Source organism: Branchiostoma floridae, chromosome 4 (assembly GCF_000003815.2).
Source record: "Branchiostoma floridae strain S238N-H82 chromosome 4, Bfl_VNyyK, whole genome shotgun sequence".
Lineage (NCBI taxonomy): Eukaryota > Metazoa > Chordata > Leptocardii > Amphioxiformes > Branchiostomatidae > Branchiostoma > Branchiostoma floridae.
The window spans coordinates 4,040,932-4,068,890 of NC_049982.1; the positions used below are offsets into that span (position 1 = coordinate 4,040,932).

General features: G+C 43.0%; 1 protein-coding gene across 1 annotated transcript; it reads left to right on the forward strand.

Moving 5' to 3' along the window:
- Positions 1–1,004: 1,004 nt before the first annotated feature.
- Positions 1,005–22,943, forward strand: LOC118413220 (ras-related and estrogen-regulated growth inhibitor-like). Its single transcript, XM_035816451.1, has 7 exons — positions 1,005–1,112; positions 3,905–4,058; positions 12,128–12,184; positions 16,765–16,838; positions 18,177–18,315; positions 21,228–21,385; positions 21,715–22,943. Exons 1-7 carry the CDS (start codon positions 1,092–1,094, stop codon positions 21,847–21,849), a joined length of 738 nt encoding a protein of 245 aa, XP_035672344.1. The 5' UTR covers positions 1,005–1,091; the 3' UTR covers positions 21,850–22,943.
- The last annotated feature ends 5,016 nt before the right edge of the window (positions 22,944–27,959 follow it).

Sequence of the window (27,959 nt, forward strand, 5' to 3'; positions counted from 1 at the left end):
GTATGTGTGCCTGTGTGGCTGTGTGTGTGTGTGTGTGTGTGTGCGTGTGTGTGTATGTGTGCCTGTGTGTCTGTCTGTGTGTGTGTGTGTGTGGTTTGATGCCATTGGCATGGATTTATGATTCATTTATTGTAATGAATGATAAGGGGCCAAATAAAAGGCAAAACTGCCTGCCAACATTTCAACGTAAGGAATAGGCAAGAAACAGCCGTAAAGAATCTATAATTTACGGAGAATGCAGTGAACAAAATACTCAGGAGTTATCTCCAAGCAGATGTTAGGCTCCGTTAGGCTGTTTTTTACGTTTTATTAGGCGGCCTAGATCGCCATACATCAAGAAAACAGTACAGAATACAAAGTCCGATAAAAACGTTACAAAAACAGCCGAAGCCTAATCTCTGTTTATAGAGTAGAAGCAAATGGAAAACGACAAGTTAAAGAACATGTACTTGACTTGACTTGACTTTATTTGAATCCACATCCAAGCAGAGGTTGGGTTGGTGGGGAAAATCATGACATTTTCCTTATAATCATATGCGGTACCATTTTTTACCTGCCTCCCCACCAAGGTAAAAAAAAATAGGGCATATAAGGAAAAGGTCACGATTTTCCCCCACCAACTTCTGCTTGGAGAGTATCAACATGGTATGCGGGGAAGGACAACCTCAAGCCAACCGTTCACACTTACGCCACATCTTCAGAAAAGACGCTGGAGCCGCATGTTCCCCGTTTAGGAACTTTATTCGAACCAACACACAACAGTGGAGAGTATCAACATGTTCACTATACCAGAACAAGCACCACAAACGACCCTCCCCCGTCCCCTGCCGTGAGTTAGGCTGTTTAATGAGGTTAGATACGCTTATCGCCGGCCCGATAAATAATCCCCCTCCCCGCCTGACCCCCCGCGGAGCCGATACAAAACCCTCCGTCCCCGCTGCCTGACTCAGACAACAAGCCGGACTCGGAGCGATCGGACGTGTGCTGCGATCGTCTGCGAAATACTAGTATACCCGAAGTTTACTACACGGTGTGCGTTGCCGAGGATTTCATTGTGCCGAGAGGAGTATTTGCTGTGTTTGGGACGTCCGATGGAGTCTAGGAGTTATTCGGTAAGTGGGTGGATGTATACTCAACCCTCCTTGCTTACAGTTTTAACTTTTCATGTTGACTTTCCTGGTAGGATTTTCCTTGCGTTCTCCGTTTTTAAATGCTAGTGACTATAGCTCCATTATCACATATGACCAACTAATGTGACTATGCACAATGTCTACTTGATGTCAGTGTTCATAGTAGGTCTCTCCATATGATACTACAATATCTGGTTTCGTCCAAGCAGACGCAGATATTCGGGGTCCCTGACACAGGGGTCATGAAACTGGTTCTCTTTTGTCGACCCTCTTTTCGGACAGATTCAAATGGCGACCTACATCTATTCTCTACCAGACTTTGTGCATAGCTGTAAATAGTAGAAATTGAGTTATTGACAAAATGCTAGTTAGACCGAATTATAGTTCGGATGCTGTAACTGTAGCTGGCTGACTCCTCTGGTGTATTGCAAGTATCAGTCTATTTGCCCAATTTCTATTACTAGTATGTCCAGCAAGCAACGGAGTATGGGAGACATTAGTCTTTATCTAGCGTGCACGACTAATGGTAATGTTACTGTTACTTTCCTGCTCTTCTGCTTCTCTTCTTGAGACATACTCCTCATTGCTGACTAAACACGAGTGCAAGTTTCTAGTCACGGAGCTGACATACTGCCCTGTGCCACGGTCGTATTTTGGGGCAGACGAATTTAAATATAGATAGTGCATGTATTTCGTGCACGCACACGATGTATATTTTCTGCTTTATTTAATACGCAGTGGCATACATTCTTCGTCGTTGCGTAAATTTCTCTTGCGTAAGATTGACTCGTCACTAAATTCTCCTCCATCACAACTCAATCGTGTCATGGAAACTGTTGTATTTGCCCAGTGCTCGCTTAGATAGATCCTGCTCAAGTAATTGTGACGATGCGAAAAACGTGGAAAATGCACACTCGACAAAATTCACTGGCACTGTTCGCGATCCGTAAAACGTTCCCTTCTTTAGTTTCGAAACCAGAATTTGTTAAGTTGATGACAACAACAGAATCTCGTTTCGAAATCCTCAGGATTTTTACCGGCCGTGGAATGTAATGAAACCAATCCTTGTGCTACTGTCCCGAACAAGGCTTCGCATAATAAAGAAGCCGTTTTCTGTGCGGAGGGTGACAGTTTGACTGACGGGCTAGTCGCCTGACCTCTCGGCCCGCTGTTGGCATTGTCCCGCGGCCTTTGTAAACATATGCGGGGCGGATTCAGGGCAGCTGCTCGGGACAAACGCGTACCGTGCTGAATCTTCAAGTAGATCTGCAGTACTGTAGGGTACGTTTGATACATTGTGAGGTGGTAGGGTTGATAGGCTAGTTAATAGGCTAGTTAATAGCTTATAGGGTTCAGGGCAGCTGCTCGGGACAAACGCGTACCGTGCTGAATCTTCAAGTAGATCCGAGGTACTGTTGGGTACAATTTATACGTTTGAGGTGGTACTGAGGGTTGATAGGCTAGTGCCACGACAGCGAGAAGGCATGTTGGTATGAACTGTGAGGCCCAAATGATTCCTTTGATACACATACTGTATACGTGGAGATTATATTATAGCATAACCAACAGTACTAGATAATACACTCTAATGCTGGCTATATTGGTATCTAGCTATATAGTCCTAGATTATGTACAAGTTTATTACATATTCTAGGACTCTATAGCTAATATACTAGATACCAATATAGCCAGCATGTAATACAAAAGGCTCCCTCCTGTATAGAATGTATTATCTAGTACTGTTGGTTATGCTATTACAAAATGTACTGTACTGGCATAGTTACCGACATGCCAATTTAATATTCCGTCCTTTTTATGAGGTTAGATTTTCCACATATCAATTAGTTACACGCGGTCTTTGACGACAAATCTTTAATGTTTCAAATTTCAATGACCGGTAAAGTACAAAGTTTCCATTGTGTTACCCTACAGACGTATGTATGAGCGCTTTCTTCTGTTTGTTTTTTCTTCCATATGTGTATAAAACAACAGTTATTCAATATCTGTAAAACGTGTGACTTACGTGTGAATCTCACCACTGGGTATTAAAGGAATCCCTTTCATGGCTGATTAGGATATTTGCGGTTTATGCAAATGAAGTATGCGATACTTTTCTTCGCTCGTCAAGCCACAATGGAGTAGACTACACATGCGCGTCGGGTCGGACGTCTTTGTTTCATTCTTATGGAAAACCATCTGTTCTACACGCATACAGTGTGATACACCGGGCCGGTGAGATGTGTATTTTGCTGGTACTTTGTCCTGCCGCGGACTTAGCCAGTAAGTCACAATTGGCCCGCGTATCTTCACCAAGACGGTTATATTTTCGGCAGCGTTAGTGTGTGTATAAGCGTGTTACCACGATAACTATAGAAGGCGTAACTTGATTGTCTCAAAGCTTGGCATGTGGGTAGGTATTGATGAGAACTCGAATAATCCGATTTTGGGCCACCTAGCGGCTTGTTTCTATTGAATTTGATGAAAAATTCACTTTTTGAGGATAAGGGATCGAAACAAACTATAAACATGTATGTATACTAGTATAACGTTCTTTTCTTTTCTCATACAACTAGACAGAACTTACATTGTTAAAAAATCACCTGTTCTTTTATCTCTACTATATAAAGCTGTGGGAATTTATCTAATGATTGATAGTTAGTTTTATATTTTTGTATCTGTTCAACATGTTTTTTGTGACCTGTACTTAGCACTGTGTGGCAAAAGCTGCACTAAATGTCTTCATTCATTCATTTATTCATTCCCATTTCTTATAGATGACGGAGACTACTTTAAGTACGAAGATGACGTATTCTCCGACGCAGCGCGCCAAGATGAAAAAGCGCGGGAACACGTGCAACAACAACCAGCTGAGCGAGGAGCCGCAGGTCAGAGTGGCGGTGGTGGGCGAGTCGTCTGTCGGCAAGTCAGGTGGGGCAGAAACTGTACCTGTATCTGTATACTAGTATAATCTCCAAGCAGATCCTCTGGTAGCATAGGATAGTATCAAAAGCTGGCAGAGGAGTGTAGCCGACCTAGAAGTGTTACGCCGTTCAGCTGGGAACTCCGGTGCCCGTTTGACTCCCGTTGGCCGGATATACTCGTTGGCCTGCTTCGATACTATCTTATGGCACCGTAGGATCTGCTTCGGGAGACTATCTATAGAGCCGGTATAACCGCCCTTCGGCGTAACACATCAGCTTCGCAGGAACGCGGCGCGGCAGTAGCTGGTTATATTACACTGAACGACCTGCATCTGTATCTATATATATATATAGCCGGACGTGGTTCGTGGAGACGCGTTTCAGTTTTTTAAGTCAAGTCTCCTCCAATGTTTTACTCTAGAATCAAGAAGTGAAAACCTCCTCAGCTTTCTAGGATTTAGACATTGAGGAACATCGGTGGGGAAAATCGTGACCTTTTCGGTTCACCAGTGGTGAGGCCGAAAGAAAAAGATGGCATATAATGAAAAGGTCACGATTTCCCCCCACCAACGTCTGCTTGGAGAGTAAGTATACTCCACTGATCTAGCCGTGTCTGGTGTCACAGTGTTTAGCGACACCCCGCTCAGGTCCAGGACGTGAATTATGGCCAGGAGAAGTGTCTTGTTTATCCACTCATCACGCTCGCTTTCACCCCAACGAGGCCTGCAGGCAAGCCGATACAGTCTGGGAAGTCTCCCACTACATCGGGCTAACCGGGTCTGACTCGGGCTAAACTTAGCTGGACGGACGATAAAGTTGTATCAATTTTTGAGTTGCAAAGTTTGGAGTGTTCAGCGAGACAATGAGCTAGCGCGATCGTGGTGTTTTTAACTGTCCAAGCAGGGCTTTTGGCTCCGTCTTTCTAAGCGTTTTGGGGCGTTCTGTTTTCTTTGGCTGGCTGACAAAAAGAAAACCTGACAAAATAGAAGGCCCAGCAATAAAACATCAAAATACGTGAAAAAAAACAAACAACCGAAGCCTAACCTCTGCTTGGAGGGTACAAGTACTCAAAATAGCAGTACGTACGATAAATGGAATCCCCCTGCAGAAGTTGGGATGTTTGGTGAAACTAGATATTGCCGTGTTTCGTCTGGACGTCACTGTGCATAAAATGGACATAAAGTCGCCGAGCAGATGTGAAGAGGAAGATCATAAAGTCTGTAGCGTACGCGTTGTGTGACTATAGATCCCAACGTTGCATACAAAGCAATCTATCTGTCAGTGATAGAAAGAACATTTACATAATCTGAATTTTCAACTCGTTTTGTTTTTCTTGCTGAACAGAAACTGAGAGAGTTCCTAAACTTCATATCAGTATAGTAAGATTTGCGCTTAGTGTGTTCTTTTGTCAGTAAAGCCTACTAAAGGGCTCAGAGAGCATTCGAGGTCAGTGTTCTAAAATCCTGGGTTGTTCACACGGGTGCAGAACGCACGCAGCATGCTAGCTAGCACTGCAAACATCCTAGATGCTGGCCTGTCCCTGAAACGGGGATTCGGCGAGATAAAAATCCTGTACTGTCCCGCAGACATGTTGTTCTCGCCGCCGGTTCCAGACTCCCAGCCCCCTCTGTCTCCTGTTTCTCCGCCGTGCGACTGCTTTTGGGCAAACATCTCTCTGATTTTATTGATGATACACATTACGCAATAGCTGTGTCGTCATAGTATACGATGCGCTCTGTGAAAACGGTAAATGGTCGTAAATGTTCAAGCAGATGTAAAGAGAAACTCCATGATCCTACTCAGTATCGGTGTTTTTTTCGCGTGTGTGTTTACGGTGCATATTAGAGACCTACAATTCTCCCCATTAACCTCTGCTTGGAGAGTTACAAAATCGTACGTAAAAATGGAGACAGCCGAATCTGCTTGGATATTTCTTTACATACAAGTGTCAAAAGAAGATGCAGCTTATCACAGATCGTTCTTTCTGGGGAGACAATTTCGCCTAGCATGTGTATTCAGCGCTACCTCACTAGAGCATTTGTGGTGTGTATCTGATTGATCGCTTAGCGATCTAAGTTAGAGGCATACTGCATGCCCATCAGAAGGGCCGCTAAAACAATGCGTTGTTTACTACAGTTTAGGGCAGCTCTGCTCAGAGGATCACGAACTTCAACTTGACACTCGTGTCACGAAACCTGCGAGTTCAACAAAAATTTCGATGTCGACTTGTTTTGATCTGGACTACGTCTGTTTACCGAGTCGTCATGGTAACCTGGAAGAAACGGATAAGAAAGTGACAGAAATATGGTTTCCATTGTGTGCGCGCCCCTGTCTTCTATTTACCGTACGCGTCGGAGTTGACGGACTGCCCTGTCGCACGCAAATCCCGCCCAGAAGTGGGATTAAAGACCACAACAAAACATCTCGAGTTACGTGTTTCACCACGAAGATAACGCTTATCGTAGGATGTATGGCAGTGTTTCTGGAAATTAATTTCCGTTAAACGTTACCGCGACAGAAAAATGGTAAACACCAAGGTCAATACCCCCTACCTGATATGCCTATCTCTAAACGTTTTGACATGTTCGTTAGAACTTGTCAACAACTGCCAATGACTGTTAGAAATTGTCCATTTCCTGTCATCGGGTTTGTTGTGCCACAAAACCTACGATTATCAACCGTTCTGACTTATGTCGGTGCTTTTGAAAATATTTTCCACAAAACACCCGCAAATGTAAGGTCAGCGACCACTGTGGTCTTGAAATGATCTACTGATATTTGAACATTTTGACAGGGACGTAAACGCTGAAAGCCTCTCAAAAGACAGTTCGATATCGCCCATTTCCATTTCCTATATGCTTAGAGACTGTACGTCTACCGATCCTAGGCGCGTGGCTGGATGTTATATGTAGAGTACGCCAGACCAGGACAGGCAGTGGCCAAAGAAAACAAGAATTCTGGCCTGCGGGGCTACTGTCGGTCACTGCACGGAAATATCACTGTCATTTAGCACATTGGGAGCAGTCTGAGTTTACATTTACTTTTTCAGTTACTGTCTTTTTAATTTGCTTCAACTAAAGGGGATTTTAAAGATGCTGACGCTACATTTTTTGAGGATTTTGCATCCATGGTGACACTAGTACTTCGCAGTTGTCCTCAAAATGACCTGAGCCCTGGCCACGCATGCAGGGCATTCTGGACAACAAATTATGAACCTCTCCGCGTATTCTGTGTCTGGTCCCCTCCACTGCTGTCAGCTTCACGTAACGTCTTACTCCAGACGGCTTTGAAGTCCCCGTAATGACCTGCCCTCCCCGTGCGAGCCCGGCAGCGGAGAGAGCACCAGTTATCCTTTGAAATTTGTTCCACACCGAAGGAAATATGCCCCAAATCACCGCTCCCGGAGTTTTAGCGATGGCCAAATTCGTCCTCAAAAATTCCCAGACTGTTGCTGGTGCTTTAGATTGGATTCGATTCGAACCAAAGAAATTCTATTCAAGACTAGTAGAGTCTAATTCTTCGAACCGAACGCGTTCTATTCAAGATTAGAACCACCTTCGTACCGAACGCGCGTTCCATTTCGGCTGAAATTTAGCATGGACTCCTATCGTCTGTACTTGTAATGAATGTGAGAGATCATTTCATATCGTAGGGGCAGTATCACAAGGACATTGCCATAGGGGCACTTGCCGTGGTGTAATAGTTTGCAGGGCTGCAGAGGTTAACGTTATATATTCGATTCATATTAACGTTACGCATTAAATGTATACCAGGTGTGCCGCGTGTAATACATCACAGTCATTTCTAACTTAACATACTCTATTTGACATTCAAATTTGTTTGACCTGTTTACCTACCCATTCCACTACTGACCACTTGTGTAGTATCCACTCTAGCTAAGGCACACCTGCACCCAGACAAATATATTATGTAACAGTTCCTACTGTGTACTAACCCTGGTGGGGAGTGTTTACCTGTGGTGCGGCTGCGCTCCCTGGGGGGTACCTTCTGTCCTTGCACTTTTAACTTAACGTTAAAGTAATGTTACAGAATGAACGCCAATTCAGCACTAGTACTTAAACCAATATTGTATCCACTTCCCTGCTTAACATTGTTTTCCTGTCGGATCATTTAATCCCCGGCAGAAGTTAGCTGCAATGATGCTATCTCGACACTTTATCAGCCTCTTCCCCATCCTAACCTTTTTCAACCTCCTTGGTTACATGTAACGTTAACGTTATCGTAACTTTTCTCCGACTCAAGTATAAAACTGTGTATAACGTTATACTGTTTATATACGTTATCCCGTGGCAAGCATACTACAAACACATAAAAATGGTGACTCTGATAAGATATACAGCTCCCATGACCTTGCATAAGGCCGACGACTGTTGTGTTTTCGTTGCGGCGTGTGCTTTTTCCCAAGGAGGTTCTATTCAACAAGGCGTAGGTCGATAAAAGAATTATCGGGGTGTTTTCGCCATGGATAATGGACTTTCAAGATGTAAACGTTAAATAAGGATCGTTCTCAGAATCTTTGGGGAAAGTCTTTAAGCTGTTTTGATCGCTCTTAAGTTTATCTTGGCAAGTCTTGGGCTGCAGGTGACTTCCACAATCGTGCCTGTTTCTCCAAACGAGTCAGGAATGTCATATGGGTCTGGCAAGAAAAACACTCATATTATTCTGACCCCAGTTAACCTTAGAACTCACAAACAACACCTGTGCGTGTTCAGGTGGGGCCATGGTCGCCTTGCAAGGAGACTTCTTCGCCCAAGACGCGCGAGCTTTCTTCCGGGGCTCCTCAGGGGGTTCCGGAAGTTCGGGTTAGAAAATAAAATTGCCAACATTCCTGGCAGTTCAGAGGATGGAGTCATCCCCACGAGTCTCACCTTTGGATCGGAAGTTTGTTTCCTTGTAACGTAATGTAAGGATCTTTTCTCTCTATATAACGCAGCTATAGGGGGCTCACTGTTTCTCAAGTTTGCATTAAGTATAAAATCCATAAGATTCGCAGCCGGGCCTTGTTGTAATGTCAAAGGAAGCGTCTGCGTATTTGAGAAATGTCTTAGTTGTGATCTTGGCATACTGTTGTCGTCGCAAGTGTGGTCAACGACATTCCTGAGGATATAGCTGGAAACCAAGATCACATTCTTGGTGTACATGTTTATTCCTACGTCTTAATTACTTCTTCTCGAGTTCATCTTTGAACACGTGCAATAAAAAGCTTGTTTTATTAAAAAGTCAAACAGCTAAAGTTCTATTTTTACCATACCTAAATATACTGGATCTTCTTTTTTGTCTTGATACTGGATTATGAACAAATAAGAAAAGTTGATGCAGATCCGGAGCAATCCCTGTGCAGCTAATCTCCGAGCAGATGTATGGATTAGACTCATTGTTGGTGCCTTTTTTGCGACATTGAGAACTTTTTATTGGCCAGAAGTAAAAAATGACAACAGTAGAAATGAGTACTGAATCACTGTCACTGAGAATGAGGCGGATCCTTACATCTGCTTGGAGATATCGCTTCCGCTAGTCACATGCTGTTGGGAACGCTGACGAAGACCTCTGCGGGAGAGACTGGCGCCTGACCTCACCTCAGGGGTCACGCAAGGTCAAGATATCCACTTGAAGGGGGCTTAAGTTATCGACAGGGGATAACACGGCAGCCGGAGGTATGACCGGACTTCACACTGGGGTGACAGTGGGGCTTGTGTTGGAGAGGCTTTACCTGGTGCATTCCTCACATAGACATCGGAGAACCTTGATTAAAGCAGCAATTCAGTTGACACATGACCACATAGCTACGGTCTATCCAAGGAGGTTGAAATCCTTTTTCAATCTAGGCAGAGGTTGATGGGGGGGAAAACCGTGACCTTTTTCTTATCATAGCTGACAGAAAAATACGACATATATATAATAAGAAGTTTATTTGCAAGTTCGTGCCCGAGAGCTAATTGCAAGTACATGTACACGGTATACACAAAGTGACAATGGACAGTCAGAAACAATATTCTAATCTAATACTAGTGTTGGCTATTTCTAAACAGGTTGGGTTTGACTTCTTTTTTGGAAGCAGATATATATAAGAAAAAGGTTACGAGTTTAATAGATAGATTTTCCCCATCAACCTCTGCTTGGAGAGTACACGTAGCATTTGAAATGCTTTTAACTCGGTACACCACAAGGACCACCTTTTCGCACCCTTTTGACAAAAGTAAACCCAACTTTGCCCTTGTCTTTCTTCTTTGCCCTCCGTTTGACACCCTGCCTAGAAAAACGCCCAGGTGACTAAGAGGGGCGTGGTAGCTTGTGTTCCACCGACAACTGGCCCTCTGGTTGACTCTCTGCAAGGAGCATTTATCAACCCCTAGTACCTCCTGCTTCAACTTTCTCTCACTGCGTGTGAAAGTTTGTTGAGTCATCTTCAGAGTACATTACTCACAGTTTGTCAGAACTGGGTCAATACTTTCTGCAGTCACTACGTAACTTTTTCTCATCAGCCAGCTGAAACCCGTCTATTTATTCTATGAAATCAAACTTGTTTGAACTGAGACTTTGTATAATTACCTTCGCCAAGAAGGTCACATCACGTTGTTTATATCAAGGCAAGGACGTTCAAGGAGGTTAAAATCAACTTAAAAAAAATTTTTAACCTCCTTGGTTATATTTAAGAATTGAAAAGAAGATGTATTGGAAAGCTTGTGCAGAAGCTTCTTTTCCATGGCCCTCCTATTGAATAGAGGTAAACGGACCTTTCTAGCTTGAGAAACATTGCGATTTTGTCTTTCTATATCTGCTTGGGGAGAATCAACGAGCTCCTTCAGTTGGAGAACGTACGGTTTTCCCACGTTCGCACCCCTTCCCATCATCACTGGCATGAGAATGTAGGCGATAAGAACACACAATTCAAATGCACACTTCACACGTACGCGTAACTCCCCGCCCCACTCATCCCCATATTCACGGTGACGACAACTGTTCTCAACTTCTGGCGGGCCGAAACTGAAGAGTCGGGGCTCGGCGGATCAGGCATTGTACGAAATCGTGTGAAAACATTTTTCCTGTATTATTTATATTCCAGATCAGCCGTGAGAAACCAATGAGGTTGAAAAGTAGACAATATCCTTGCAATAATTATCACACACGCACACACACACACAAAAAGAAAAAAAAAAAACAAGTGAAAAGTACGTTGCGTGCTAGCCACGGGGACTGGAAATGTTAATAACATAAGTTCATGATCAACATTTTTTTCGAGTGTGTGTAGCAAAAGTTGACGACAGTCTTGACGAAGTAGCATAGCTGATTAAGTATATGCATCACAAATCAACTTTAGAGTTGATTAATCGAGGGCTCAAAATCCACCATTCCCTTAGCCTGTAGTATACTCTTATCGACATCTTTTCCGTTTTCTCAAGAGAAAGTGTAAGAGAAGAAAAGCGCGCGCGCATGAAATGTCACAAAGCATACGTAAAACACACTGAGAATGAGCCGTGTTCTTACATCTGCTTGAAGATAACATTTATCTTATCTCTATCGCGATTCTCACGACTCTTGTGAGAAAATATCACCCATAGTGGGAAATCCTAACCACCTAATTATCAACAAGCCAATTGTCGCCTTGTCGACAAGTGCCGATGTTTCTTTTGCTTTTGTTTCCATCACTTTATTTCCATACCAGAGCGCTCCGCCCTCATTAGCAAGTGCTAAATTTACTGCCGCCTCTTCAGAGACGATGCCGCGTCTACCGCGTATGCATCATTCAGCTAATGCACAAGTGTATTACCATGTCTGCTAAAGATAGTTTATTTGGCATAGGTATAATTAGTCTGAAACACAATATTTTGGATATCTAACTAATGTATTATATGCAACCCTGGGAAAATTGGAACATGGAAGTAATGTTCTGTAGCTAAATTGAATTTATTAGTCGTCGCAAAACTTAGGAAATTGAATACACATGGTTAATTTCTTTCCAGTTTTCATTCTTTCGTAGCGGTGGCTATGTCTTGGTTCTGTAGGATATAATTATGCATTGATACTAACGAATGTCTTTCTGTGTCGTTTCTGCAGCTCTGTCGGTTCGCTTCCTGGCCAGAAGATTTCTACCGGAGTATGCGCCTGCACAAGGTACGTCCAGTTTTTGTAAGATAAGATTAAGGCACTTTAGTGTTGTTAGTTTTCTCAATGAGGTTGGAAAGAGGGCCTGGTTTTCTGTCATGTAGCGTGTTGCGATTGAAGGACAAACCAAGGAGGTTGAAAAAGGGCGGGCCTCCTTGGAAAACGTAAAGGGGGGGGGGGGGTTGGGAGGAGAAAAGATGGGCAAGGGAAACTAACGTTACCATTTTAATTCAATACAACTTCGTACAGATTTTTATTTTCTAACGCGCCACAGGCAATAAACGCAACATGCACACAAAGCACTACGAAGCCGACGGGTCTATCTTATGATATGATGAACTTTTGAAGAATTTAATCTTGCAGAAACAAAATCGGACTAGATTGAGCTCAGTGGTCTTTTGAATCAAAAAGTCTTTTGACAACGCAAAAACAACATTTCGTCCTGACCGAATCGAATCAAGCAGTAGAATGCTGTACAAACATCTAATTCATTAACTGACATTACGGGATTTAGAAAATTTCGTTGAATCCTTTCACCGAAGATTTTGATTGAACCCGTGTAAATCGGAGTGCCTCGCCGTGTTTGGTCAGGTGAGGTCTGACGTCACGTTTGATTGGCAGCTGGACCAGACGGTAATGTTTGTTCACCAGGCGTACGAACATGTGGCGCGGACCTCCCCGGACTGACACGGCAGCCTCGTTAGACAAGATGGATCTGTTTCTACTCTCGTCTGCAAATACGCGCCAAGGCTAGCTTGCCAGTTGGAGAGACCTTGCTAGAACCATGTGTAACTACATTGTCTTCAACACTTAGATTAAAGTATTGGGCTGAGAAGCAGAGAAAAAAGAATTTTAAGCAACAAAACTGGAAAATACTTTTGAGTGATACGATGGTCTCAATATATGGAAACCGTTAAGTATCAAAAGCATAAAGTACTATCATATCAGATCCCAGTTTTTCACAAAAGATATAATTATAAATTGAAATTCTCAACGTCGTTCGTTTTAGGACGTGTATTGCGGCTACCACGTGTTTTCTTTTCTATTAAAAGTCTGAAATACAAAGTCAAAAACACCACTGAACGCTATTAGAACAAAAAAAGCAATGCTACCGACCCCAAAAACATTTTAGGGTTTGCAAATATTCTTGTAACCACGTCAGGCGGACCTATACCCATCTGTTACACATGACAAGATGAACTTTGCTTTAGTGACGGACGTGTGTTTGGAACGTTCTTGTCAACGTTGCCGTGGAAACGCATATTTTCTCGTGCGGTGATCCGGAACGGCTTTGGCTGGAGTTTGTTGAAAGAAAGTTCAGTTTGTTTGCACACAGTAGCGATGACCTTACAAAAGGTGCAGTCAGCCAGATTCAGAAGCAATGTTGTTACACTCTGACACATGCCGAAAAAATGTCGAAACATATTCATTACTTCAATGTCTATTTTTCTGTAGTCGCTAAATATGTGGAGAAGAACAAGCTTCTGTCATAACCTAACAACAGACAAAATTTGAAACCAATCCATCCAGCCGTTCTTCATATATCTAGTTGGAAGGCAAACGCACACACAGACGTTGCTGAAAATGTAACCTCCATGACAGTTCATGGAGGTAATGATAGACTTGATATTCAGTGAATGCTTAAAGATCCTTAAAGTCTTTTTAGGAAATAGCTATACTGAAAATCGACTCAACTTTTATTGGAGGGGGCGGGGCTTCTGCAGTGTATAATTTGATTTGATCTTGAACCTCCCAGTGTCATTGCTATATACCGTTTAATAGGTGTATAAGAATCTAAATAAAAGAACACTATTCTACAACTGAAGATGATTCACAGAAGAAGATCCATCAGTACCGGACGCGATGTGCTTACAACTCGTCACTCGTTTCCGTTAGAAGACAGCACTACTGGATGTCTCTACCACAAAAAGTTACGCCTCTGCCCTCCTGGATTGTCTATGATTCACAGAAGATCTTTCCAAACCACACGCGATGGGCTCGACGACTCATCACTCGTTCTGAGGAAGGTCTCGATCAGATAGATAACACATGTGAGATGAGGTGAGGTGGCCCGGTTCTGTCCGCCCCTCCCAGGGTTAGGCACACCGCACTGACACTGACACTGACAGGTCGCGCTGGCACCGGCTCGCGCCCAGCCGTCAGGTCTCCTCAGTCTCCCGCTGGGGACCTCCGATTTGCGGAAACTGCCTGACCGCAAACGCACGTGGAAATGCACGAAGAAACGACGATACCCCAATCCTAGCCTCCTCTAACAGGTTCCACGGGTCGCACGAAAAAAGTACAGCATAGAAATTGCCCTAAAAAGAAACAAATAACACGACAAAGGAGCAAACTGTAATCCTCGACCGGTTAAAGTCTACGTCATCAGTTCCAAACCGGGGCCCGGTCGGGCAGCTTTTGGGAACGATAAGTATAATATATAAGACACCAAACTACACAAAGAGATGAGTTGCATTATCTGTGTATATTTTTACGTATACATGTCTATTTTTCGTTTCCACAATCGATTCTACAATCAGCCCGGCCGGGCCCCGTTTAGGAAAAGTGACTTTAGCCTATCTCGGAGCTGCTCAGGTTTGTTCTCTGTCTATTTGACCCGTGGAGCCTGGTACTAGTGGTAGAGGCTTGCCCAACCCTGGCCCACCGCAGCTTGGCGCATCGCCGACATCTCTGCAGTTGGGGGTGTCTATCCACGTGTCTCTCGGACGATGACACCAGCGTCGCTAACTAGAACATCCCGCCTGTAGCGGCCTGTCTCTCTCGTGTCGTCACTTGACAGTAGAACCACGGGTGGTGGCCAGGGTCCCACTCGATCACCAAGATTACGTAATGTACGTAGTACGTAAAGAAAGGAAACTGAACTAAAAGGTGGCTAGAGTATCTAAACTTGGTCATATGGAAGGCTTCTCTCACAACGATCAATAAGTTTGTACTCTGTTTGGTACCAAATGGCCAAGTTTGGGGGTCTTGCCCTAGCCTCCATAGCAGGCTTTCTGTGCCTTTATTCGTATTTTTTTGTCACATAATACACTTTTGCTAGTTATTTCTTTTTGTACTGGTTCGCTTATAAGGCCGCGAGCCAGTACAAAAAGAAATCATCAGCAAAAGTGTATTATGTGACAAAAAAGGCCAAGAGAGCCTGCTATGGAGGCTAGCTGGCCCATAGACTAGCTAAGGGTTCTGTCACAGCATACTTCTCCGAATGTCAAAATTCGCACGACGGCCTACGACGAATCTGCCACCGCGCTATCATTTAAATTTTTAGAGACCGCCAGTAACCTTGGTTGACCGCACGGCGGAAGCATAACCAGGCGGGCGTGCGCGTCAGACGTGCAGAGTTGAGATTGGAGGAGACGTCGGGATTAGGAAACATATTCCAGTACCGGTAACTCCTGTGGACCGGAGACACTTGGGGAAGATCCTGGTCTTCATAAAGATCGCCCGGTGGTGTCGGAAATGGATCGCGACCTTCGAAAGAAAAGAGAGTTTCCCGACCCGCAGCGAGCTCGAGTTCTATGTCATGGCACAAGGCCATTGTTTGTGCCACATACCCATCACGTAAATGCAACAATGTTGCCATCAATCGCAAAAACGATCCAATAGAATTCTTATGTTTTCCATTACTATACCACAAAATGGCAGAACTTTGAGGAAAAATACGTTAAGATGTCATGCCCAGTGGGTCAGGGTCATCTGAAAAAGTCAACAGTCGAAGAGATTAAGAGGAAAAGCTAGTTGCATTGTCATGTAATATACTATTGTTACGTATACAAGTCGAATGTTCAATTCATCATATTAACAAAATTAATCCTAACAGTAACAATATTGCCAAATTTTAGAGACAAACTGTGCTTTGAAATTCCAGGTTTTCAACAGGTCGTAAACAAGGTTGTTCGTGATTATAGAAATGGTTTGAGTCGACCTTTAGGACTACATTGGCGGAAGTCATTTTCAGGACCCGCTGAGCTTCCCGTGGTTTAGATTTGAACAATCTTGTCAATAATCCGGGACAGATGCCTTGTTCCGGTAACACTTGAGTTTGGTGTTCTTGAGTTGGAGCTCACCCAGCAAGTGTAACCGTTACTCTCGTGGTCAAGGACGGACCAGAGTTGATCTCGGGTGGTCAGAAAATGGTCGCGAATTGCACCCATCATGAAAAAAAATCATGAAAGGTAACGAAAGCAAAGAAAGAATCGAGCAAACTACTGACCTAAAAAAAGGTGCACTGACATATTCAGATGATTTCTCCCTGGGTAGGGCATTTCGGTTGGGGTTGTACCCCTCTTTAGGAATGTCCCGTGTTCGTGGAGGTGCCACGAGCACATAAAGGGGAAAGGCAAGTAACTCCTCCCTGTAAAATTTACCCTGGTACAGAAACAGCAAAGAAACTGGCCCTGTGCCTCTAGTTGAACATCAGCAACCCGTAGACCTTCTAACTTGACAATGTCTTTTTTCTTCAAATATTTGAACATTGCAGTGAGTAGATGTAAAAATAAAACATCACCTAAAGGACTAGAAAATATAAAAGAAACAAAAAATAACGTTTGTTTTCATCTGTGTTTCTGCAGAGCTGTTGTACGAGCGGCAGGTGGCGGTTGACGGACACCTCATCCCATTGGTCGTGCACGATACTGCGTCACAGGTACGTCATCGCGAGCACCTCGCATGTTTTTCTAGTATTTCAAGACGATGTGAGTGTGTGTTTTTCTGATTCAAGAGAGATAGCGAGCAAGGGAATGTACCAAACGACACATGTGATGCACAAGTTTGACTACACAGATAATGGGCACTGAAAGACGAGTACAGAAGGACAGTATGGTTTTCAATGACGAGAAAAGTTTCATTGCTTTGTTTTCTAACTTTAGTTCAATCCAACTGTTGGACATGAGATTAGGAGTATAAAATGCGTGTCATGTACATTGTAATTTGGTCTCAGACGGGATAGTTGGATGAATGAAATTGGTACAATGGCATCGAACACTGCGCTGGATCCATACAAGACAAAGCCATCGAACGATGTCTTCAATTCATTCGTTTCCTCAGCAACATTACAGATAAAGTCATCTAGCTTCACTCGTCAAATTGTGTTGAAAAGTAGGCATTTCGTGGCTGTTATTCTTTGTCTGTCTTCACACCAAACGGCATACTATCACGTGCGGGTACTTTAGCGAGTTGTAAACACGAATCTGCCAAACTGTCGACCTGACTTCAACTTCTTGACAAGAAGGAGAGGTTCAGTAAAGAATACGGGCGTAAAGGAAACAAGATGTCGGGCAAATATAGCAAGGTCGCGTCGAGAAGCAACACTCCACATTCTTACGTCTCGGTGGGCTGGAAGGGGGCCAATCGCAGCAGTACAGGCGTGTCATCGTTTGGACAAACGGCCTAATAAGGAATTCGTACCTACTGCTTTGGTTATAGCGGTTCTAGACGATAACCTAACGAAACATTGATTTTGGGCATGCCTGTATCGCTACCGATGTGATTTCAGTGACAGTTATTCAGACGAAATTTCGGTGGAAAAGAAGCTAACTTTTTTACACCAAGTACAGGCTATTTTTGAGGGTGAATCTTGTTGTGTAGGCAATAGAAATCTTGACACGCTACTCAAAGCAAAAACGCAGGCTTAGCTTGGCTAGAATGGGGGGAAAAGATTGCTTGAAACGTTTATAACATCAGTACATGGGTATAAAGGTAGGCTTCTTTGTTAGGTGAAAAATGTCTTAGTATAGCTTCTTTTCAACTTTCTTTGCGTCAGGCAGTGACAGTCCTATAGCTACCACACTGAAACAAAACGCAAAACGTGATATGGCGCTGAGGATGAAGTCACAAAGGAGGAACAATCGATTGGCTGATGGCTAGATCGAACGGGAAACATGATACGTTTAGTGGATGCAGATAAGAAAACGAAGACCCGTGATTGGGCGAGGAAATGGAACCATTGTTCTATTCTATATTGACCGCCTGTTTTGTCCAGCAGGTGTCCAGCCCGAGCAGCATCTTCCAGGCTGACGGAGTGCTGGTTCTGTACTCCATCACCAACAAAAGGAGCTTCGACACAGCAAAGAGTTACCTGGAGATCATCGCCACCGAGCCTGGCTTCGAGAACCTTCCCACAGGTGAGAACACCGTCACTGTATTACAAAAAAAAGAGAGTTACTGAAGACAAACAATGTCAAGCAGCTGCGCCCTACTAACCATCACACACTTACCACATTGTCGACGATGACTTTTATACCATGTAAGTTTTTTTCTACCGACGAGAGAATAACAGGTTTCAACTACCAACAACTGTTGAATGGCTGATCATGATGTACGGGAGTTCTAAGGAACGTTGCGTAACGTGTTGTTTCTTAAGTCAGAGCGCTTCTAAATGTAAGACCTCAAAGGTATACGCAGCTGCCTTGAGGAAATGATATGTTTCTATGAAACTTGCTAAGTGCAAGGTTGCTCCCCTCTCCCGTTCCATCAAATACCTACATCCCTGTCTTCTGAGTATCTGGCAACTTGACACACGTCACAACAAGAATACTTCACAGACCCCCAACAACACCTTAGCGGCATTTGAACTCAAGAACCCCTCAGCTACAAATCTGTCGCCAGCCCGTAGTTACCATAATAAGCCCCACACATGGCTGCAACGTGAACAACCGTGGAAACTAGGACAGTCCGCGCTCGAGATCATGCGCTTCCACGTGTGATAGGCGCCTGTCCTTGGTCATGTTTTTCTAGCAAAGCGAAAGCCACTCCTATTATTAGTACCACGTTTTTGTAATAATTCAAAGGAGTGTACAATCTACATCTACAGAAAGATACCGCAGCGGGAACCTTATATATACATGATGACAAAGGGGTGTTTCTGGTTATGTGAAAGCCATGATGCCCGTCATAATAAGCAATTAAACTTTATTTCACAACAGCCGTTAGTGACTTGTGACAGATGCGATGTACGGCAAAATAAACAACTTATTCATTCCGTTTTTTATGGAACAGTGACTTCACTATGTGAAGGCATAGATTTGAGTATGATGCACAGGATAACACTTACTCAAGCATCCAACGGCTGCAGCCCCAGTCGATACAGTGTTTTTATCTGGTGTATCTTATTACCTGGATGTCTAACAGAATGCTTTGTGTCTGACATATGGATCAAATGATGCCCCATATGTGTCACTACATCGTCTGGACACGCGGTGTACCATGTGCGAACTATTGCGGCGCTGAAACAGGAGAGCAGGTGCAATGATGGTATAAACACAAAAACTAAGAAGGGTCAAACGTTCAAAGATAAAGACAAAATGAGGTGCATGTGATCTTCTGACGTCAGAACATATTTTGTTACAAGGAAAGAAAACAGCTCAGCTGAAATCGGGCCTTGTCTGAATGTGGTTGACTGGAGGGCAGTGGCCCTTTCCCACCTTGCAATGATGTCGAATGTGGTTCAAAAAAGCATATGGTTCAAAATTGTCATCGGCTAACGATATTATGCGAACCATGTTCTTAAATTGCTATCAACTCATGACATTATGTGAACTGAAAGCCACACAATTGAAACATCTAACATACTGAGAAGTACTGTAGAAATGGCTATCTTTATTAGAGGCAGTAATACTCTCTTTTTTTGTAATGCTCATCTTTTGGTTCGCTGAAAGCTACTGGGAAGCCATATGAATCGGGAGGGTCCGTAATGCCAGTCTTTAATTCCGGCGTCGCTATTGCCCTATATACTTACATTGCAGCCAAGTAAACACTAATCTTCTGGCCAAGAAAATAACTATGTATTCCGGATGCGACGTTACCGTTCAACCCTAAATCACCGGTTTATAGAATTATCAGGACATTGCCCGATGTTTTCCGGACGGGAAACGACAGCTGCACATTCGCAGGTTACTAGGGGTGATCAGATATCGCCTGTCCCAATTTCTCACAAACGGACTGACCTCCACTGGCCGCGAGTTACCTTTGCTAGATATTCACATCCCGCTCCTTATCTTCGTAAGACTATCAGGACGGTAAAGGTGAAACCGCACGAGAATGTCTGGTTTTCGGTGTGAACAAGGTCTAAGAGTAAGTGAGAAGTCTAGTTTGAAAAGGGTGGGTGTAGAACTCTTTTGGTCATGAAAAAAAATGTCTACGTGACCACCTAGACCTGGTTATTGTGGCCCTTTTGTTAGCCCTTTAGATTATTTATCACATTGATCCAAAGTCAAACTTTAGAGTCCATTTTCATTCACTAAGTATTCACTATGGCCAGCTTTGGCTGTATGTATGTTTTTCCGATATGAGAACAGCTCTTCATATTATTTCCGAATGAGCAGAACTCTGAAATGGACTTTGTGTCCGTGTTGTGTAAGTGTCCCTTAGTCTATGTTAGTCTAACACGCGGCGTCAACCAGACCCAGCAATGCCCGGCAAGCCGATATTTTATTACCCCCTGTAGTAAATCACTAATGACTCAAATGCATCCCAGTCCACTCGTACAATGCCTGTAGATTTGTGGCACCCCAGATGGTAGGGTAAACTGTTTACCCAAGCAGCGCCGGTGGTACTCCCGTCTGTAAACGGTGCTGAATTATTGACCGTAAATTATCAACTTTGAACAAAAGCTTTCCTCTTATGCAGAAGTGGTCGCATTTTCTCAGGAAATAAACAGACTGTCGATCTCGGAGAGGTCGGCCAACGGTGATGCTGAGTACCTTTGCCAGAAGGTTTTGTTTTGGGTGGTTAGTGTTCGTGGGTGGGTGTGCCTGTCTGTGTGTCCACAATCATCACCATCATTGTATTTCAATAATTTGTGTACAAGAATACCGATGTGTCCACAAGGCAGCACGAAAAGGCCTGGATGGATTGTCTTCACGGTGTTTGGTATGTAGATAGGTCTTGGTAAGACATCAAAATGATTAGATTTTGAGGTTGGGTCGCGGGCATTAGAAGTGGCCAGAACTGTATATTTTTATGGCTCAAGGGTAGAGATTTGAAGAATGTTTACCTTTTCTATATTAACGTTGAATTTGAAACTTGTATTTTTCAGTTCTGGTCGGCCACAAGAGTGACCTGCAGCACCTGAGACAGGTGGCGTACACGCATGCGCAGCAGCTGGCCTGGGACGTCGGGTGCTCGTTCTACGAGGTGTCGTCCGAGAGCGGGACGGAGTCAGTGGATCACGTCTTCCACACACTTATCAGACAGGTAAGGGGCGGTGTGACTTACTTTGAGAAGTGGGAAAAGTAGGTGTTTTCACCAAGTCGACAGTCTTTCCTGCGGGGGTGCGGGCATCGTAGAATTCGGCCAAAAATCGAGAAATTTGCCAGAGGAGTCAGTCCACGCTTAGAGGCATGTTTCTCCTCCAGCCGGCCAACTCCTCTGGTAGAAAAACATATCATTTCAAGGACACATCAAGCCATAAAAGATGAACGTTACAAAGAAATTGATTTTTTTACTCATTCATTTATCATACTTCAGAACTTAAAAGCAAGAGCTAAGGACGCCATTTTTTCTCTCTCTCTCCCTCTCTTCAGGTCCTGGCGTCAAGGCAAAGAAGAAAGCTCAGCAGCACCAAGGACAGGCGACAGAGAAGTAACAGCATCACATCCACCCTCTGGAGAAAAACGCGCGCCGCCATCTTGGAAAAACTGCGAAGGTCAACTCTGTAGGTCACGTTCTGGGCTCATTCAGCTTCCGGGGCGCCGACTGTACAGAAGAAGGGGCCTGGGAACAAGCATGTACAGGACTTGTAACATAATGAGGATAGATGCGACTTTATATATGATATAAAATTGAAGGTTTCTTTTAATTTGGATTGATAAATGAAAATATTGTCGTCAGAGATGCGACATTGAATGCGGCGTGCCACAACGCATCCTAACCTAAAGTTCATTCCAGGTCATGAAGTTTCAATGTTTATACTCAATGAACAAAAACTGATAGACCTATTAAAAAGTCGGTGGTATATATGTATGTATGAAAACAGAGAGGAGGCAAAAGAAAGACATTAGACTGTATGTACGAAAGTTCAGAATGTTTGTGTATATGTTCGTGGATGCAGCAGTATTGAAGAAGGCATTACTGTGAAATCTTGAATGTTGCCATTGTAAAGGAAAGTGCACGATTTGACTTGCTTGAGCTTCAGTTTCATGTCGCACTGCGGTTACTTCCAAAAATTCTTATATGAAATCTTATAACGTTACGACTCTATAGGAAAGAAACTTTCGTTATAAATATGAAGAACTGTAAAGCATGTACAGCTATATCGAAACGGAAGGTAGAAACTAGCCTTCGATTCGTTGTAAGATTTACCAAACGTTTGTAAATTTTTGTCTATATCAATTTCATATACGTATTCGATGATCGAAGGTTGATTTGTTGGTTCCGTGTAATTTGTAAAGAAAGCATTTGTTTTTAATGTAAATATCTAAACTTTTAGTAAAATTACATTCGATTTATGCCTTGTATAAACGTGTATATGCGCGATACTAATTTTTCGACGCGAGTAGTGCAATGGTAAAGTCATATTCTATGCGACTGGTTCTTGTTAATACGAATAATGGCGTCAATTAAGGCGCTTAGATGCGAGAAAAAGTACCCAAAACTGTGCAATGTTGTTACCTATTGATTAATGAAGTACATAGTACATATTTAACTGTGTAACAGAATCCTAACCGCATATGTCGCATTGTGAGTCGCTAATGAGTGTAATACGTGCGAGTGGGAGAGGCAAAAAATAAAGTTTATTTTTACATGGTTCAAACAGACGTGTGTGTGTTCTGATGTTTTGTCGTGAAGATTTTGTGATCATGATATTAATAGCCGAGATAGGGTGTTAGAAAGGTTAGCAATGAAGAAGTGGATTTGTGTGTGTGTCTGTGTGAACGGTGCTGTGTGTGTGAGGGTACTGGTGTATCTGTGCGTGCGTATATGTGTGTCGGCTTTTTGTGTGTGTGTGTGTGTGTGTGTGTGCCTGTTTGTGAATGTGTGCGTGTGTATGTGTGTGTGTGTGTTTGTGTGTATTAGTGGGGGTATCTATGCGCGTGTGTGTGTGTTTGTGGTGTGAGTGCGTACATGTATGTGTATGCCTGTATGTGCGCGCGCATGTGTGTCGTTGAAATGTCTACATACGTAAGCTACTGCAGTACACATGTTGAAACTAGAGTTCCGCGACCCCACACCTTCGCCAAGTAATTCTGTTTCATTACAATGCCAAAATATATACAAAGAAGCCTGTGTATCCATCCGAATAGTCCCCAACACCCGCTGGCATTCCCGGTACATCCCCAAACAAGAACAGACAGGCTAGGCTGCACTGACCGCCCTCGGGCTTCAGAAGTGCCAAAATGTCTTCATCAGGATCGCATTGTAAGAATAGATAAAGACATTGGGTAATGTTTAGATCTTAGAAAGTGTAATGTTATATGTGGTAAATCCGACCTAGTGATACCGAAAATTATCACACGGTCCGGAACACCTGTATCGAACCTTTTGGCGGGTCAGGTATGACCTAAATGATTAATTCCGACCTGGTGATACATGAATAAATACATTTATCATCATCATCATCGGTTGGCTGCTACGTAAGTGGCTGTAAGTTTCTTCCAGTCCAGTTTGTAAGCAGCATACATCCACGTTTTAAATACTACGTAAACTATCAAACAGTACTTCTTTTTCATAATATTGTGTGTTTAATGTACCTGTCGTCTTCTGGAGTTATTAGACGTAAAGTATCAGTCACTCATCTCATCCGTGATTTAGTCCAACTATATAAGGCACGACAAAAGTTCTGGCAACCAGTTTTTCTAGCCTTCTCGTTTTTCTGTTTTCTTACGTTTTCGCTCAGACTCTTACTTGTCCATTCTCTGGTAACATCTTTCCATCTTTAAAGTTGCCTAGCCCTCTTTCTTCTAAAGGTTTCTAGCATGGAATTCAAAAAGTACCTGTGACCATCTCCTAAACGAAGAGTTCGTTAACCTCCTTGTCTGAACCAACTCAGTCTACCCCAAACAAGAACCGACAAGCGAAGCTGTCCTGTGTTGGTTCTCGCATCTTCAGGAGTGCCAAGTTTCTGTCACGTTCATCTCAGGATTGCAGGTGAGCATCTCCGGTCAGCCTCGTCCAATCGCTGTCCAAACAGCGGGGTGAGGGACGCCAAGAGTAACAACTTCCAGTTGAGCATGTGTCAGTCTGTCACGGGCCAGTGCACGCCACCCCAACTGTGTACAAGATACCTATAGGTTCAATGAACGGAGAAGGAATTCTACTCTTCTTAAAGTTCTTTTTTTGTGACAGAATGCTGCGAAAGAGCAATCGACTTTGCTTGGTCTGTTTTCTGTGTGGCAATGTTGGAACTTGAAAACACAAAAAGTTTGCACAAGAAGTTTGCAGCAAAAAGTAAAAATTAAAAATTAAAAAAAACGACCAAAGTCAGAACTAGAAAGGCCGGTATTTGCTTAGGAGCAAATTCAGCTATTTTCACTCCGCTCTCCCCTTTATGCAAAAATGGACTTTTCCAAAATTGAACTTGAAAAATCCAATGTGAGTACTGTACGGTAATAAAACTTTTATTTCTTTATTACAACACGCACACAGCATGCTAATGTTTCACACATTAACAAAGCAAGCACCGTTTTACTTCAAGAAAAAAAATATTATGTCACAAACGGAAATTTTCTACAGATGCAACACGTTATGCGACCCTAAACGTTGGTATTACGTACCCACAGCAGACAATAGCGTGGTTATGATTAAAGTTTTCCTGCTTATTTACACAAGGCAAGGGCAATTACTGCACTTATTCAAGGTTGTCCCAAGCATAACTAATCTTCATACAAGCAGACCTCTCCAAACAAACTACACTACACTTTTAACTCTTTACCAAGATATGCTTATTAGCCGTTTTTAGCGAAGTGCAATTTAAAAAAATCCAATTGGATATCATGGCTGCACTGCAATTACATCATCATTACAAATACATATAAATTAATGCACATTGTATTCAGACAAAAAGGATCGCATTCTGTTTTTATGCTTAGAGTTAATCAGCTAATACATCATATTGATGAACAAAGCTAATTAGCGACTGTATGTTTGCACGGAGTCTGTTTTGCATATCTAAATGTTTTGCATGCTTTTTGTCTGAAAAAAGGATGCAGCAATTGCAGTTATTATACGTCTGTTATAAACTTAACGTCCCATTTATTTCCCACATAAACTAATCAGTTTATGATTATCTAATTATTCTGATTAACTGTTTGTAGTACAGTGCATTACTAAATTACACAGCATATACCATGACGTGGTGTCTGAAAAGTCATAAAAACTTATTCATGTCTGTCATGAAATACAATGTTTGAACTCATGGTTGGTATAATAATATCTCTAATTGTCACTTAGTTTAATAGTTACAATATTGTCCCAAATAGCCTAATCATACATAAAGCTGGTGTTTCTGTCCCAGTAACACTTCTTGTACGTGACTTTGCTATCCTCTCCTTGGTGTCTGTTGATGCCACCTTTGTAGCCAGTTGACTATTGTGTTCTCTGACAGGCCAGACTTTGTGGAATTAGTTGAGTTCGAGCACCCGACCAATAATGAATTTAGCACTGTCAAATTGACACTTTCTATCAAGGCACAGCCCCACCTGTCTGCACAACAGTCCTGTTGGTGTTTCATCTTCCTCCAGTAGAAAATAGAATAGAATACAATAATTAGTATTTCCTTTGTGTAATGTCATGTACTGCCACCCAGAGTAAAAGGAAGATCCTTTTTGTTTATTGATTAGAAAAAAAGCCACACCTGATTACATATATTCTTGTACAACCAACCTGAATGGACAATTCACAACATAGTGTAACGTTTGTACTAGTAGATTTGCCCTTGAAAATCTGTACTATCATATAACGTTACTATGGAAGAGAACTACTGTACACTTTTCAGCGATAATTAGTAGAATCATATCATAATGTTTAATTAGTAGAATTGTAAGATATACTCTGTATTCTTTCTTTTTTCGTTGCAGTTTAAAGTTGGCCATACAAAATTGACTGTACTTTTTGTCGTGTCAATAAAGCTTGATGATACAATACTAGTACTGTCTCATCAGTCACTGCAAAGCGCAACAATATTCCATGCATGCGCTCCCACTTACCGCGGCATTCTGACGCTACGGTATCGCTTATCCAGACACTCTAAACGTGGGTAAATCAAACAAAAACTACACAATAATGACGACAAGTTACCCAAATTTGTTACTGCGTTTGTGTATTGTTGCCAATTTTAAGATAAACAGTACAATTTTTCACTTACTTTTAACGGACTTCTTCCCGGCGACATATATGTACTCCCAGCCGCTAAGTTGAAAAACCCTTCCTCATTGGCTGTACCCGAGCTGACCAATCAGGTCATCGCTTCCGCTAAGTGTCGGGCGCATATTGGTTCCCTTCTAAATTCAATTAGCCACAATGCACAGCTGCAGGTAAACAGCTTACGTCACGCGCGGAAACGTCCATAACCATATATGGTGCAACGGACGCACGTGCAAACGTGACCATATATGGTTACACGCGCGAAACGCGAGCTCGGTGAAAATATGCGTAGATACCCCGCCAAATTGGCTTTTAAATGATTTTGAAGTGACGTTTGGCCAAAAATAATACCGGGGTCCTTTTAATAAGTATCTCACGCAGTATCATACCTACTTTCAAGTCATCTGGACGTAATACCTGGGCACGGGAGACATGAATATACAGCCGGGCCAGAAAATGACCTTAAAACATCCCTAAAATCATTGTAAAGGTATCTATCAAAAAAATGAGAAAAACGGGTCTGGGTATTGGCCCACTGTACCCTTGTGCCAAATTTCAGGCCATTTGGTTCAGGAACGACGGAGAGGAATCACTTTAAAGGTCGCGACAGGAGAAAGAAAGAAAGAAAGAAAGAAGAAACAGTATGAAAACAATATTTTCACTCGAAGCGTACCTACGGTACGCGGAGTGAAAATAATTAAGTAAATCAAGATCAACATCACAGTAGATCATGAACGAAGGTGAGAAAGCGTAGGGGAGTGAGAGAGTGAGAGAGAGGGAAGGGATAGGAGGAAATTAGAGAGACGGTAGACAGAAGAGCAGAGAGAGGGGGGAGAATGAGAGAGAATGGGAGGTGGAGAGAGAAAGGCAAGGAGGGAGGGGGGAGAGACTGAAAGAGCGGAGTAAGAGACGTCAACAGTAACAACTTCAAGTCGAGCACGTGTCAGTCTATCACGGGTCAGTGCATACCGCCCTGGCCGTATGCATCACACCTGCGAGTTCAATGAACGGAGGAGGAATTCTACCATTCTTCTTGGATAACGCACACTCGTCTTTGCTTGGCCTGTTGTCTTTGTGGAAATGTTAGAACTTAATCTAAAACAATCATTGTAGCAAAAATATTTAAAAATCGACCAATGTGAGAATAAAGCAAATCAAGATCAAGATCACAAGAAGTGTCAAATCATGAACAAGAGAGAGCGTGGGGAGTGAGTGAGTGAGAGAGAGGGAAGTAATAGGAGCAAAGAAGGAAAAAGAAGGGAGGCAAAGGAACAGTGAATGGAGAGAGGGAAAGATTGGGAGATGGAGGCGGAGAGAGATTGGGGAGGGGACAGAGATTGAAAGAGCGGCGTAAGAGACTCCAACAGTATACACCCTCCAGTTGAGCATGTGTCAGTCTGTCACGAGTCAGTGCACGCCACCCTGACCATGATACCCACGGGTTCAATGAACGGGGGGGGGGGGGGGG